Source organism: Nannobrachium achirus (assembly GCF_963921795.1).
Source record: "Nannobrachium achirus genome assembly, chromosome: 23".
Taxonomy (NCBI): Eukaryota; Metazoa; Chordata; class Actinopteri; order Myctophiformes; family Myctophidae; genus Nannobrachium; species Nannobrachium achirus.
Genome location: NC_137830.1, coordinates 37,434,086 through 37,447,406, shown reverse-complemented (window position 1 = coordinate 37,447,406; position 13,321 = coordinate 37,434,086). Strand labels below are relative to the sequence as shown.

General features: G+C 41.4%; 1 protein-coding gene across 1 annotated transcript in view; it reads left to right on the top strand.

Moving 5' to 3' along the window:
• Window positions 1–3,373: 3,373 nt before the first annotated feature.
• The window catches only part of myrfl (myelin regulatory factor like), a gene marked incomplete at both ends in the record, with an annotated part of 28,817 nt that continues 18,869 nt past the window's right edge, over window positions 3,374–13,321 (top strand). The window contains 3 exons of the mRNA XM_080754355.1: window positions 3,374–3,512; window positions 4,968–5,061; window positions 13,217–13,278. Of these exons, the coding sequence (XP_080610481.1) occupies window positions 3,374–3,512; window positions 4,968–5,061; window positions 13,217–13,278 (295 nt within the window). The remainder of the gene's footprint in view (window positions 3,513–4,967; window positions 5,062–13,216; window positions 13,279–13,321) is intronic.

The window sequence follows — 13,321 nt, the reverse complement described above, 5'->3', positions numbered from 1 at the left end:
TTCTTGAGAGACGACTATGTCAGTGGTTCTCAAAACTTTTCATGTGAAGGACCCCCAAAATGATATATATTTGGCCACGGACCCCCACCTCAAAATATTTAGTTCCAGGGACCACCCCGAAGCAAAATTTGAGTTACAAACGTTCGCTTTGAAAATACATATATTCAAAGATTTGTGCACATTTTCATGACTCTTTCAAAAATAGCAGATCACGGTGCCGCGCTGTGAGCTTGTATATCTGCTATTTTTCACTGGTTAAAGCATTCAATAATTCTTGGCCTAAATGGGATTTATGTTAACCGTGTACATTTGCAAAACCGTGTGTGTGTGCGTGCGTGCGTGTGTGTGCGGTTATAGGGTATACACGTAGGTACGTGTTAAGATAAACCGAGCTACATCTCCCAACACAACCTCTCCATGCAGCTTTTCTGTTTGTTTTTAGTGCCTTCTTTCTCTGGAAACTCAAATAAAACTGTATACCTCTGTGGAAATTGTCTGTCTGTCTGTCTGTCTGTCTGTCTGTTATTATTAACAGCATCCACATTCTCACAGTGCGTCGTGTAAAAGTGACTTGTTCTGAGCTCCCCCCTTATCCCCAAGATAAAGCAGATTTGGTCCTTAAATGCCAAGTTATATAATCTACACCGTCAGTATTGCAACCGAAATGGGCCATAGAAGTAAAAATAATTCCAGGTCAAGTCACAATATAACAGATGGTCTTCTTTTCAGGTTAATTCGTAGGCAGGCAGTCTGTATGACATAAACAGTGTATTTTTTACTTTAATTGTTTTCGAATTGTCAAATAATATCTGAACCGAGTCAAACTAAATCCACTGCTCAGGGTGGGGGGATTTTAGTGGGATTTTACAGTGTCCTGTTCATTGGGGTCTCAAATATAGCAGATTGTATCAAATGGGGGTCAGGGCGTACAGTATATGACCACTCCATGGCCCCTGGCCATTGGCGGCAGCTGTAACCCAGCGTCTCACAGTGAATGACTCTTGATAGGTTGAGCAGAAGCACAGTATACAATATACGGTATATACTGTAGTAGCGATGATTGACACTTTTAGTGCTTTACTGCTTGCTTGTTTACTGTCACTTGTCGCAAACAAGCCATTTTGCACTACACTACTGTTTGTCGGAGCTATGCTAGGGTGCAGAGCTCATGGTATTAATATAGCTATTATATAGTAAGTAGTGGGGGGATATGAGGTATAGCAGAGATAAGGCGTTCTATGTGCATGCGCACAAGTGTGTGTATTTCCACTGACTGAGGTCATTAACTGCTGTGCCTGGTTTATGCCCCCCCCCCCCCCACACACACACACACACACACAGGTGTATGCCTTCTCTCAACACTAGTCAGGTAGCCTATATGTGAGTGTCTGTTACTCTGTCCAAAGATCAAAGTCCATTTTGACCGTCAGGCAGGCAGGTGCTGTGTCGATTAGTGTTACATAGAATAGATTCTATATTATAATAGTTCTGCTGTGGACTGCGATGTGGAATAAAAGTGTTCAACACATCTGAGCCAACTACCATCAACACTCATGGATTATACTTGAAGCAGAATACGGGGACTGAAAGATATCGATAAAGAGAGAGAGAGACTGTTTACCGAAGGTTCGGCGGCCATTTTGAAGATCAAGCCTCAGGTGTGTTTCATGGTGAATGTCTATTCTATGGTTTGATATGACTGAAAGGGCAGATGCATACTCTACTTTTTAGAGTCACAAAATCTCGGCAGCACCAAACAGCCCCCCCCCCCACACCTCTGAATGACGTCATATTGTAGTTTAGACAGAGCCGAACCGAAACAAATTCGGCTCTGAAAGTGGAGTATGCATCGGCCCGTACTCTGACTAGAACAAGCTTTTTATTGTAACGTCTGTTCTATGGTTTGATATGACTGAAGGCCTGTCCATATTTTCTCCGAAACCGAACTTTTCGTCGGAAAGGTCCGGTTCTACTACACAATGAAATCACTCGCGACTTCTGAAAAACATTACACCGAATTAGAGTTTGGAAATCTGCACATCGGAAAGTCTCAACTCTCCGAAGAAAAGTTCGGTTTTCTCTGTTTCGGAGAGACTATGGACAGGCCTTTACTCTGACTAGAACCAGCTTTTTAATGTAATGATGTCCATTCTTTGGTTTGATATGACTGAATTACTCTGAATAGAACTGGATTTTTTATTGTAATATAAGACAATGGCTTTACTACTGCGCCCTGTGATTGTTAGGGATTTGTACATTACACTATTGTTATGAGGAATTTGCAAACACAGAACGTCACATCAACTTGGCATAGGACCACTTACCGGTAACCCGTTTTCAACCATATCTTCATATAAGTGGTAGTATTTTTACCATGTCTACTCACTCTGTGAGTCTCAGAGGAGGGCTGTGGACCGTTACAAAATCTGCCCATCTGTGACATTATCGGTAGGCAGGTTTGGTCATTTCAAACACGATTTCAAATTTGTATTTCATTTTATTACAACACGAACAATACGAACAATGGCTTCGGTTATAGCAAGCTATCTTTCCAGGAAGGGAGAGTCTGCAGTTTCTATTCGCTTGGAATCCCCATCGATGATGTCACTGGTAGGTGGTTTTCTGAACTGCCCAACAGCCATCCTCTGAGACACAGACAGACAAAGAATGGTACCATACATACATGAGCATTAGTGAGTTCGGGACTTGGGTTAAAGGAGTAGTTCACCCCCAAAATGACTTTTTTTCTATTGATTACTCACGCCATGGAGACTTGAGTTCAACAATATATATATATATATTGTATTTGTCGCATTCCTAATACAAAAATGTGATTATAGTAAATTTACCCCCATTGATTCCGGATGGGAACCCACTGAATGGGGGAAACCAAAACCATCAGGGTAAATTTACTATAATCAAATGTTTGTTTTAGGAATGCAACAAAAACCAAAAAATATTATTGAACTCAAGTCTCCATGGCATGAGTAATCAATAGAAAAAAAGTCATTTTGGGGGTGAACTACTGCTTTAAAAATGGCTGAAGTGGTCTTTTAAGGAAAGACCCTTTTCTCCTATCTCTCATCATGATAATGTAAGAATTATAATTGTGGTCTCATTACAGGGACCTCCCTTATTGACTGTCTGTGACAACACATATCCTCTTCTTTTACCATCTCTTCTCTACACCTAATAGCTCATGTTCGGTTAACTGATCTTAGAATGTTCACAGATGATGATTCTCTCATTCCTCCAACTGAAGGCCCCAATGTGAACTGTGAACAGTCAAATGTTGACCTTATGCTCCCCCCTGTGCAATAGAACCGCATTTGGGCCTACTGTAGCAGTGTTTGTTTGTGAGCAGGGCACTCGCATGGCTTCTGTACCCCAGCATCAGCTGTCTCTGCTGGGCAGCCAGGCGGCCATGGAGCCTGGAGGTGGAGGTGGAGGTGGAGGCCGGCTGCCACTTGATGTTCTTGGAGAGAACGAGGCTCTGCAGCGCTTCTTTGAGGGTGAGGTTGACTGTTCTGTAACCCATTTAGGCCTAGAATTATTGAATGCTTTAACCAGTGCAAAATAGCAGATATACAAGCTCGCAGCGCGGCACCGAGTGCCGTGCTGCGAGCTTGTAGATCTGCTATTTTTGAAAAAGTCGTGAAAACGTGTGCAAATCTTTGAATGTATGTATTTTCATAGCGAACGTTTGTAACTCAAATTTTGCTTCTGGGTGGTCCCTGGAACTAAATATTTTGAGATGGGGCTCCGTGGACAAATACATATCATTTTGGAGGTCCTTCACATGAAAAGGTTTGAGAACCACTGACATAGTAGTCTCTCAAGAACAGACTAACTGTGCTCCAGTTAAGTGAAAAGGACCTTTTCTTTGACGATGGCTGGCCAGATTGCTAACATAGAAACATAGGTTTTTCAAAAAATCGTAGGATTCAAAAGACAGCATAGAATCGGGTCAAAATTCAAATTTTCACAATTTTTCTAAAATAGCAGATCTACAAGCTCGCAGCGCGGCACTCGGTGCCACGCTGTGAGCTTGTATATCTGCTATTTTTCAATAGTTAAAGCATAAAATAATGATACACAATAATGTGTACCCGTTCTGAATTTAAAGGAATAGTTCACCACCAAAATGACATTTTATTGAATTCATGTCTCCATGGGGTGAGTAATCGATAGAAAAAAAAGTCATTTTGGTGGTGAACTACTCCTTTAAGACCTGAGGCCGTTTCTACAAATGCCTTCTAAATCAGTAGTTTTTATTTTTATTTTTGAGCGGTGGTTACACCGTCTCCTATACGTGGCCGTGTGTGTATGCGTGCGTGTGTGTGTGCGTGTCTGTATGTAGCCTGAAGTACCTTTTCTGACCACACATGTTAAGGGAGGGGCGCTGTTGTTCAGGCCAGGCCACACACACACACACACACACACACACACACACACAGCCCCCCCCCCCCCCCCCCACGACCACCGCTCAGTTCACACGGGTGTGATTTTTATGTATTTGGCCGCAGACCCCCATCTCAAAAATGTTTCCTGCCAGGGACCCCCAGTAGAGAAAATGTATAAGAATTCATAACATTTTCAAACACTTTAAAAAAAAATGTTCAAAAACTGCAGATGTGCAAGCTTGCAGCGCAACACACACACACACACACACGCACACACGCACACACACACACACACACACACACACACACACACACACACATACACACACACACACACACACACACGCACACACACACACACACACACACATGCACACACACACCCCCCGTCTGTCTCACAACCATTTTCTAGTTCTTGGGTTATTAATCATCAAAGATAATCCTGTCATATACTGTACGTGATTGTGTGTGTGTGTGTGTGTGTGTGTGTGTGTGTGTGTGTGTGTGTGTGTGTGTGTGTGTGTGTGTGTGTGTGTGTGTGTGTGTGTGCGTGTGCGTGCACAGTTCAGGATGTGAGTGGAGTGCTGGAGAGCTCTGTCGCCGTGGACACCAGCATTCTGGAAGAGTACATTGCCAACGACATGGTTGTTAACAGCTTGTGAGTCACACACACACACACACACACACACACACACACACACACACACACACACACACACACACACACACACACACACACACACACACACACACACACACACACACACACACACACACACACACACACACACACACACACACACACATACACACACTGTTCTGTTGCCCCTGTTTACCTGAATACACCTCCTTGTTACGTAACACATGCTTTATGATGTATGTGTGACCTAGTTGCACACATAGTAAGTTTCAGAACAACACACACCTCTATACCAGTGGTTCTCAACCTGTGGGGGGTCCCCAAATTATTTTGGGGGGTCCCCAGATGATTAACTGAATGTGCAACATTGTTTTCTCTCTCAAAAGTAAACAAACCAACATAAAGTTTAAGTGTATATATAGAGGGTATCTGCACATTTCTAAAGTGACAATTTAAGGACTTTTTAATACCTCTGAAATGACTAATTATAAACACTAGCCCTTACCCGTTCAAAGATATGAGCTCCAAAATGATGTGCAGTGTGTGGGTTATGGGATGTGCACTGTGCAGTGTGCATATGAGGGATGGAAAGTAACTTTAACTGGTGCTTGCATGATGTAGGAGCATCAATGTAAGAAACCCGTTTCGTTTAATGGCTCCAGAGATACTGTCCCCCCCCCCACCCACCCGCCCACGCACACACCCGCCTGCCAGCACACACACACACACACACACACACACACACACACACACACACACACACACACACACACACACACACACACACACACACACACAGAGAGAGAGCTGGTTAAACATGTTGCCTCATGCTAGATGCAGAATAGATGAGCCTCAAGCTAGATGCAGAATAGATAGTAGATACACCATAAAAATGCTAATATACAGCATACGATTTGTGAAAGTGACAAACGGGCTTCACAGTTATGTTAGGTGTGTTCATATGCTAATTGTGATGCGATTTCAGATCAATTGCTCCAGCCACTGAGGAGAAACGCTGTGACACTCAGACACTCAGACATTCGCAAAATTATAGTATAGATTGGCCAAATTGTCAAATATTAAAGGCAGAAATTGTGAAAATAGCCGATCTACTATTTTCACAATAGAACCATGTTATACAAAATGTAATGCCTGAACTCTTGGTGCTCGTCAGGGTGGGGGGGGTCCCCAGTTAAAATATGATTATTTTGGGGGTCGCTGGGTATATGGGTGGGTGACGTGACGTAACGTTTTCGCTGTCCTCGGTGTCAAACATGTATAAATAAAAAATATATTTGTCAAAAACCTTCTGAATATTGTGCAGGACATTAAGCTTTATGTGAACTTACTCAAGATTAAAACATTTCATTCCTCATTTCTTCAGAATGTTCAACCAAACATGGCAAAACTCATATGGTGTGACTGTCCTGACCTTGTTTCTCAAAGTGGGAACTTGAATAAAACTAAGAAAAAGAATTGCTAAAAATCATTTGAAAATGAATTTAGGCTAAAAAAATGTCTATTTGTGAGCCTATATCTTTTCAAAGTCAAAGCATAATGTTTTCAGTCATTTCTGATCAAAAACATTTTGTCCCCCAAACCAAAATCATTTGGTGTGACACTAGTTTGGACAAATTAAACAGGCAATTATTTGGACACCTATTGGCTAGAGAGGTCCTTCTTCTGTAAGGCTATTCAGCACTCCCAGCACAACTGCAAGACAGGTGTCTGAGGTGAGTTATGATTTTAACATTTTCATGAAATGCCATCTTGTTGAAACTTTGACAAACTCACCACTTTGGATGTCTGTTGGTGTGACACCTTTTCATTAAAAAAAGCTTAAGTTATTTGAAGTTTTGGTCATATTTCCATGTAGATCTAGGTTGCTTTGTTATAGCTAGCATGCTGTTAGCATGCTAATGTGTACATAGTAGCCTCAAGGTAAACCTAAATGCAGAAAAACGTAATATGGTGTGACACTTAATCATAATGGTGTGACATCTGCTTGTCACGCCATATGACTTGATTGTCACACCATATGATTTATACTGTATTAAACTACAGATATAACAATAAATAACAAAGTTCCATGTTTCTTTTGTACATTTAAACATTTGTATTAAACAATTTTACATAAAATGTAATTTAGCTTCATTCAGTGATACTTCAAATTCATCAGACAGAGCAGAAACCCCTTCACAGAAACCTTAACATATTGTTTCAATCTAAACAATATTTTCTCTTTGTCTTAAACTATACATTCCATTTTCTTTTGTCAGCTGGAAAATCACAAGTGCTGAGAGAACGAGAAAGTACAGGGAGAAACTAAACAATGACCCAGCAAGGAGAGAGGAGCCAAAGGGGCGAGACTGCATTTTCTACGAAGAGCAGGAGGTTGTCTGTGGCATAGCAGAACCGCAACAAGGCAGCCGGTTTGCTACCCTCACCAAATACGACTGGCTGATGTACAATACAGTCTAAATGTATAATCTAATCTGATCTAATACTTTTGTACTTTCACTCACTGGACTGGACAGGACAGTGGACAGTGTTAAGGTAGGACCCGAGACAAAACTAGCGAAAATAGCTGATCTACAAGCTCTCAACACGTTGTGCTGCGAGAGCTTGTAGATCAGTTATTTTTGGAGTTGCGCAACCCAGCACTCTTTAGCTAGTGGAGATGTGGTGTAATGTCATGATTCCTAATTACATTTGTTCAACACAAAATGCTGTGTTCAAGTTCAGGAGACTTCGGAAAAAAGCAATTTACCTGAATGCTGAGTTCTGTTTCCACTAATTGGTGTTAATAAAATGTTGCCTTGGCTCCAAGTGTGGCTATGCGCCTTATTGTCTCTTTAGGATCCTTCTGCCGTGGGCCGGCAGAAGACTTAGGTGTGCGTAGCATTCCTGTGCACATCCTCATCATCCATCTACTACTACAATTCTTTCTTATCCCATGTTAAAGCCCTACAATACTATCCTGTTCAGAAATATTAAGGCCATGTTATCCTGGGTAATTGTTTAATCAATCAGTAAAGTTCAGTACTCACTAATAGGTAGGTTAAAACACAGTTTGCTTTGACACATGAAGATATGATCATACGGTGTGACACTAAATCATTTGGTGTGACATTCCAAATAGTGAAAAATCATACCTTTATTAATGATTAAACCAAAAAAATGTTTATGGATTACATAGAGAATATTATCAGGAAGAGTCACAAATATTTGTGTAATTTTAGAGAAAGTTTTGACAGAATACATTTAAAATATGTTGTAAGATCATGAACATGGGCCTCACACAGAGTGTCGATTATGAAAAAAATATACAGATATAATTAATTTTCAAAAAACTATAGTGGATCACTGGTTAGTTATGATAAAGGACTTTGATAAAGTGAGTAACTTAAGAAAGATGTACTCCATTTTCATTTTATGAACAATTATTTTCATGTCACACCATATGACGATTTTAGGCACAAGTACAACAAACTGCTGAATAAAGTCTGATTCCAATAAAATATCTAAAAACAAAATGTATTTCCATAAGGTTGAGAGTGAGTAGAACAAAAGTAAATAACTTTTATGCCTGCATTTTAAAGTTTTTTTAAAAACACATTTTTTGGGGCGTCACGTCACTGACCCATATACGAACGCTGGGTGGGCGTGCGCACACAAACTCACGATGAGTTACCGAACAAAAGATCATACCGGACATGACATCGGGGCCCAAACAATAACCATTTTATACGTCGATGTTATAACCAAAAGTAGCCTATTTTTGAATGTTTTGCTTTGTAAGGCCCTCCTCTTTCACACATTTGCTGCTGATCCATGGCAATCAGTTTGGCAATGAACCAACCTGGTCATGCTTTCAGGCTGAGTTGTGTGACATTTTTTAAAGTGAAAGTCCGAATTGTTTTATTGGTGTATGCTGTGAAGTAGTTGCCTGGCGTTGCTCATACTAATTCCTCACTGCGTATCGGATATTAGTCTGGAGTCTGGACTCACGAGTAGAATTTTCATTTCCAAGGGGTGGGTTAAAAAAATGGCTCTGGACACGATTGGTTAGACCAGACCAATGCTTTGATTGATTGAAGACTTTAGGAAAAGGTACAGTTTCATGACGGTACAGGTCACTGGTACAAGGTCAACTAAAAGGAGATCCTAGAAAAGCACTTGGCTTATTTACACAGGAAACCATTGAAGTATCTCATATAAAAATGCTGGGCCCTGATTGGTCCCCCAAATTTTGGGAGAGAGGAAATGGATTCACAATTCACCCTTTGTCAAGTCCCGCCCGTTGTCCCGCCCCTCTTCACACCCATTGGTTGCTGTGTCTTGGTGGGAGATTCAGTGGGACACTCCATCCACTACCATTGTAATTCAGTTGCTTCATGTTGTTATTCTGTGTGTTAAATTCTCATTTCAAACTTGGTTTCAGTAAAATGGAGCTGCTCAGTGGCAGTATAATGACTCAGCATGTTTTTAAATGTTTTTACTTCTCCAAAAACTATGTTTTAGCAAATTCAACATAAAAAAGGTGGAACCAGGGCGGGACAAGGCAGATAGAGCCTGCTGGTTGGTCAGTCAGGGACCAACCAGAAGGCTAACAAAGGGTGAATTGAGCGGGGCCAGACCCATATTCGCCAAGTAAAGGGCAAGTTGTTTTGCCAAGGTGGATTGGTCTGGTTCCAGGCTAGTGAAGTAGTCAGTCTTGAACTGATATAGCTGCAGCATCACTCAAACTCACTGTCTGTCGGGTGTTTCAATCTTAGACGTGGGGAAATGAAAAAAAAAAAAAATCACACTTTTAGAGCATATCCGTGGTCATGGGCATACTGTACCTAACACAATAGATACTTAAAAAAAAAAGTATGTATTCTTATATCAAAAGTCCCTAAAAAAACAATCTTAAAGCTATACTGTGTAAGATTCTCAACTAGTGGTCAGTAGCCATATAGCAAACCGCGGTCGCGTTCGCGTCTTTCGCCCATTTTTCGTACCTTCACACCCCCGCGTCTGCCTCCACAACGCCGAGAGCTATCTTTAGAGGGGTCCCTGGTTCCTGTGCGTTCAGGCATTCCGGACTACTTCACCCTGCCTGGTAGGCGAGATTACCTTTTGAGTAAAGAGACACACGGGTGACTACAAATATGGCGACCCCACTTCAAGATGCGCTGTGATTGGCCGGTAGTGTACCATGTGTGCATGATCGGCGATGTGATTGGGCAACGTATACACAACGTATACAGATGATGCAGATTACGTCTTTATGGCGCGAAATCCGGTCCACGGCCAGGATCATAGAAAACATATAAAGAGAAGGCTTCAGAAGCTGAAAATAACGGAGTGGGTGTTCTAAAACTTTAGCGATTTAACAGTTAGGACAATTTTAAGATTTGTTTTATAAAAAAAGTTACATGGTACAACTTTAATTACTTCCTGTCAAACAAAAACGTATTGCTTGATGATATAGATTCTTACTCTTATTGCGACCGTCAGGGAGCAGTTTACTATGAAAACCTCCACCGGCCGTCCGTCCGTCCGTCCGTCCGTCCGTCCGTCCGTCACACGTCACACGTGACCATCAACAAACGTCACACCTTTGTTGATGTTTAAATCGAAGAGTCTTGGTCAAATACTTCTGTTGGTTTCTGCACTGATCATTTATACAATTCAGCTGTGTTTGCTCGTGTCATCATGATGAGGTCATAAATCAGCCATGCCCAAATATAGATTTTACGGGTTTACATGCTTACTCAGTTATTCGTTATGTGAAAGTCCTATGACGTCTATGATATCTGACATCATCATACATACATTCCCTTTTATGCCCATAAATGGAGATCCCCTCTGTAGAACCAGCCACTGACATCACTGTAATGTCAGGGGAACCAAATCCCTTTTATGCCCATATATGGAGATCCCTGTGATGCCAGGGGAACCAAATCCCTTTTATGCCCATATATGGAGATATGGAGATCCCCGTGTTGCCAGGGTAACCAAATCCATTTTATGACCATATATGGAGATCCCTGTGATGCCAGGGGAACCAAATCCCTTTTACGCCCATATATGGAGATCCCTTATGTCATCAATATTAAGCCCATATCTGTGAATATCTTTGGGTACCAGATGTCTCCATATATGGTTAAATGGTCCGATATACATCACTGGCCAGAAGACCAAGAAATGGTGCAACCTCTCCCTTTGCTTTTCTCCCTTAGGCATCTTACTGGTAGGTAGTTTAATGAGGAATGCAGTATGGTGGTAGGTAGGTAGTTATGGCCTTTGATGTAAGATTTTCACTTTCTAGGATAACTATATTTGCTATTCCCAGATGATGCCCTTTTAGGGTACCCCTCATGCCCATATATGGAGATCCCTAGGCTTTACTAATTAACATAAGTTTTATGCCCATATATGGAGATCATTGTCCCAATGTCATCAGATATATGGGCATAAATGGACACAGGCAAACTAGATGGGCTGTATGGATATCCAGATGTGTGATGTAAGTGTTTTATTCCAAATGTGGCACCCCACAGACATATTTCCAGAAACAAAATCCCTTTCATGCCCATATATGGAGATTTCTGATGTCATCAATCCCAGGCCCTGTAAAAAACATGGTTGCTATGGTAAACAGTTGGTTGCTAGGGTAAACAGTTGGTTGCTAGGGTAAGAAAACATGGTTGCTATGGTAAACAATTGGTTGCTAGGGTAAACAGTTGGTTGCTAGGGTAAAAAAAACATGGTTGCTGTGGTAAAAAGTTGGTTGCTAGGGTAAACAGTTGGTTGCTAAGGTAAAAAACATGGTTGCTATGGTAAACAGTTGGTTAGTAAGGTAAACCTTCAATGATTTTGACATCTTGTTACTAATCTGTCGGTAGATAATGCCGGTCTTATATAAGGGTCATTTGTGTACGGTGTGATGTCATACTGATGTCAGCAGTGTGACAGGAGATAAGCGACCAACGGTCGCTTATCTCCCGATTAGGGAGTCTTACTGGTGAATATAAAATAATCTTGATTTCATTCACCTGTGTGATTCCATAGCTGCATGTTCCTCCAAACACACCTGCTTTTAAATTACAAAGCTACTCCGTTTTGAATCTCATTCAAGATAATGTCTAGACCAATGGTCTTCAACAGGGGGTCTGGGACCCCTAGGGGGTCCTCAGAGTTACTACAGGGCGTCCTCCAAATCTTTGTGACTTTTTTCCCCTCATTTGCTATATTAACCACTTGAACCCTCGCGTCCATATTCTGAGAACTTTAGCCAAAAATAGCAGATCTACAAGCTCACAACGCCTCGCACTGCGAGGCGTTGTGAGTTTGTAGATCGGCTATTTCCGGCTAAGAAGTTTGGTGTAGAGGGGAAAAAGACCAGACCAAGTACAGTGAAAGATCAAGTTTATTAAGTACCGACGGTTCAAGTGGTTAAATATGTGAAAACACAAATTGACATGAATCCAAAATACACAGACAATTGTGCTGAATGAAATATGGAATCTATGGACAGGTTGTGGGGGTCCCTGCTTCATCTCTCTCTCAGCTAAGGGGTCCTCGGCCTGAAAATGTTGAAGACCCCTGGTCTAGACGGTGTATTACTCATTTTAACTTCAAAATAAAAAGCCATTTCACCACGACTGCATCGCTCACTATCGCCGCACTATTGGCACATAAAGAGATTACAGCTTTCTATGTTTTTACCGGCTCATGAGGTGTGTGAGACCTTTCACTCTGTACTTAGTCTGCTCTTTTTCCCCTCTACACCAAAGCTCTTTGCCGAAAATAGCTAATCTACAAGCTCACAACACCTCGCGCTGCGAGGCGTTGTGAGCTTGTAGATCTGCTATTTTTGGCTAAAGTTCTCAGAATATGGACGCTAGGGTTCAAGTGATTAATATAAAAAAGAAGAAAAAAAGTTCCTATCACTCAAAGATTTGGAGGACCCCCCTGTAATAACTCTGAGGACCCCCTGGGGGTCCCGGACCCCCTGTTGAAGACCCCTGGTTTAGTGTGTAAAGCTATGTTATTTCATCACTGTAATTTTGCAATCACAAAACCATTGAACCTATTGCACAAATTGCAGCTTTATGTTAATATTCTTTTGTGAGTTTAGTGTTGTAACTGTACTCATGATCATCATTTCATATTTCCTCAGCATGCTTCCGGATTCTCCTCCTGACTCCAGCTCTGATCCCTGCTCACCACCTCAAATACCAGGTCACTTACTGTACTGTACTGTTATTATTATTATTAACTAGTA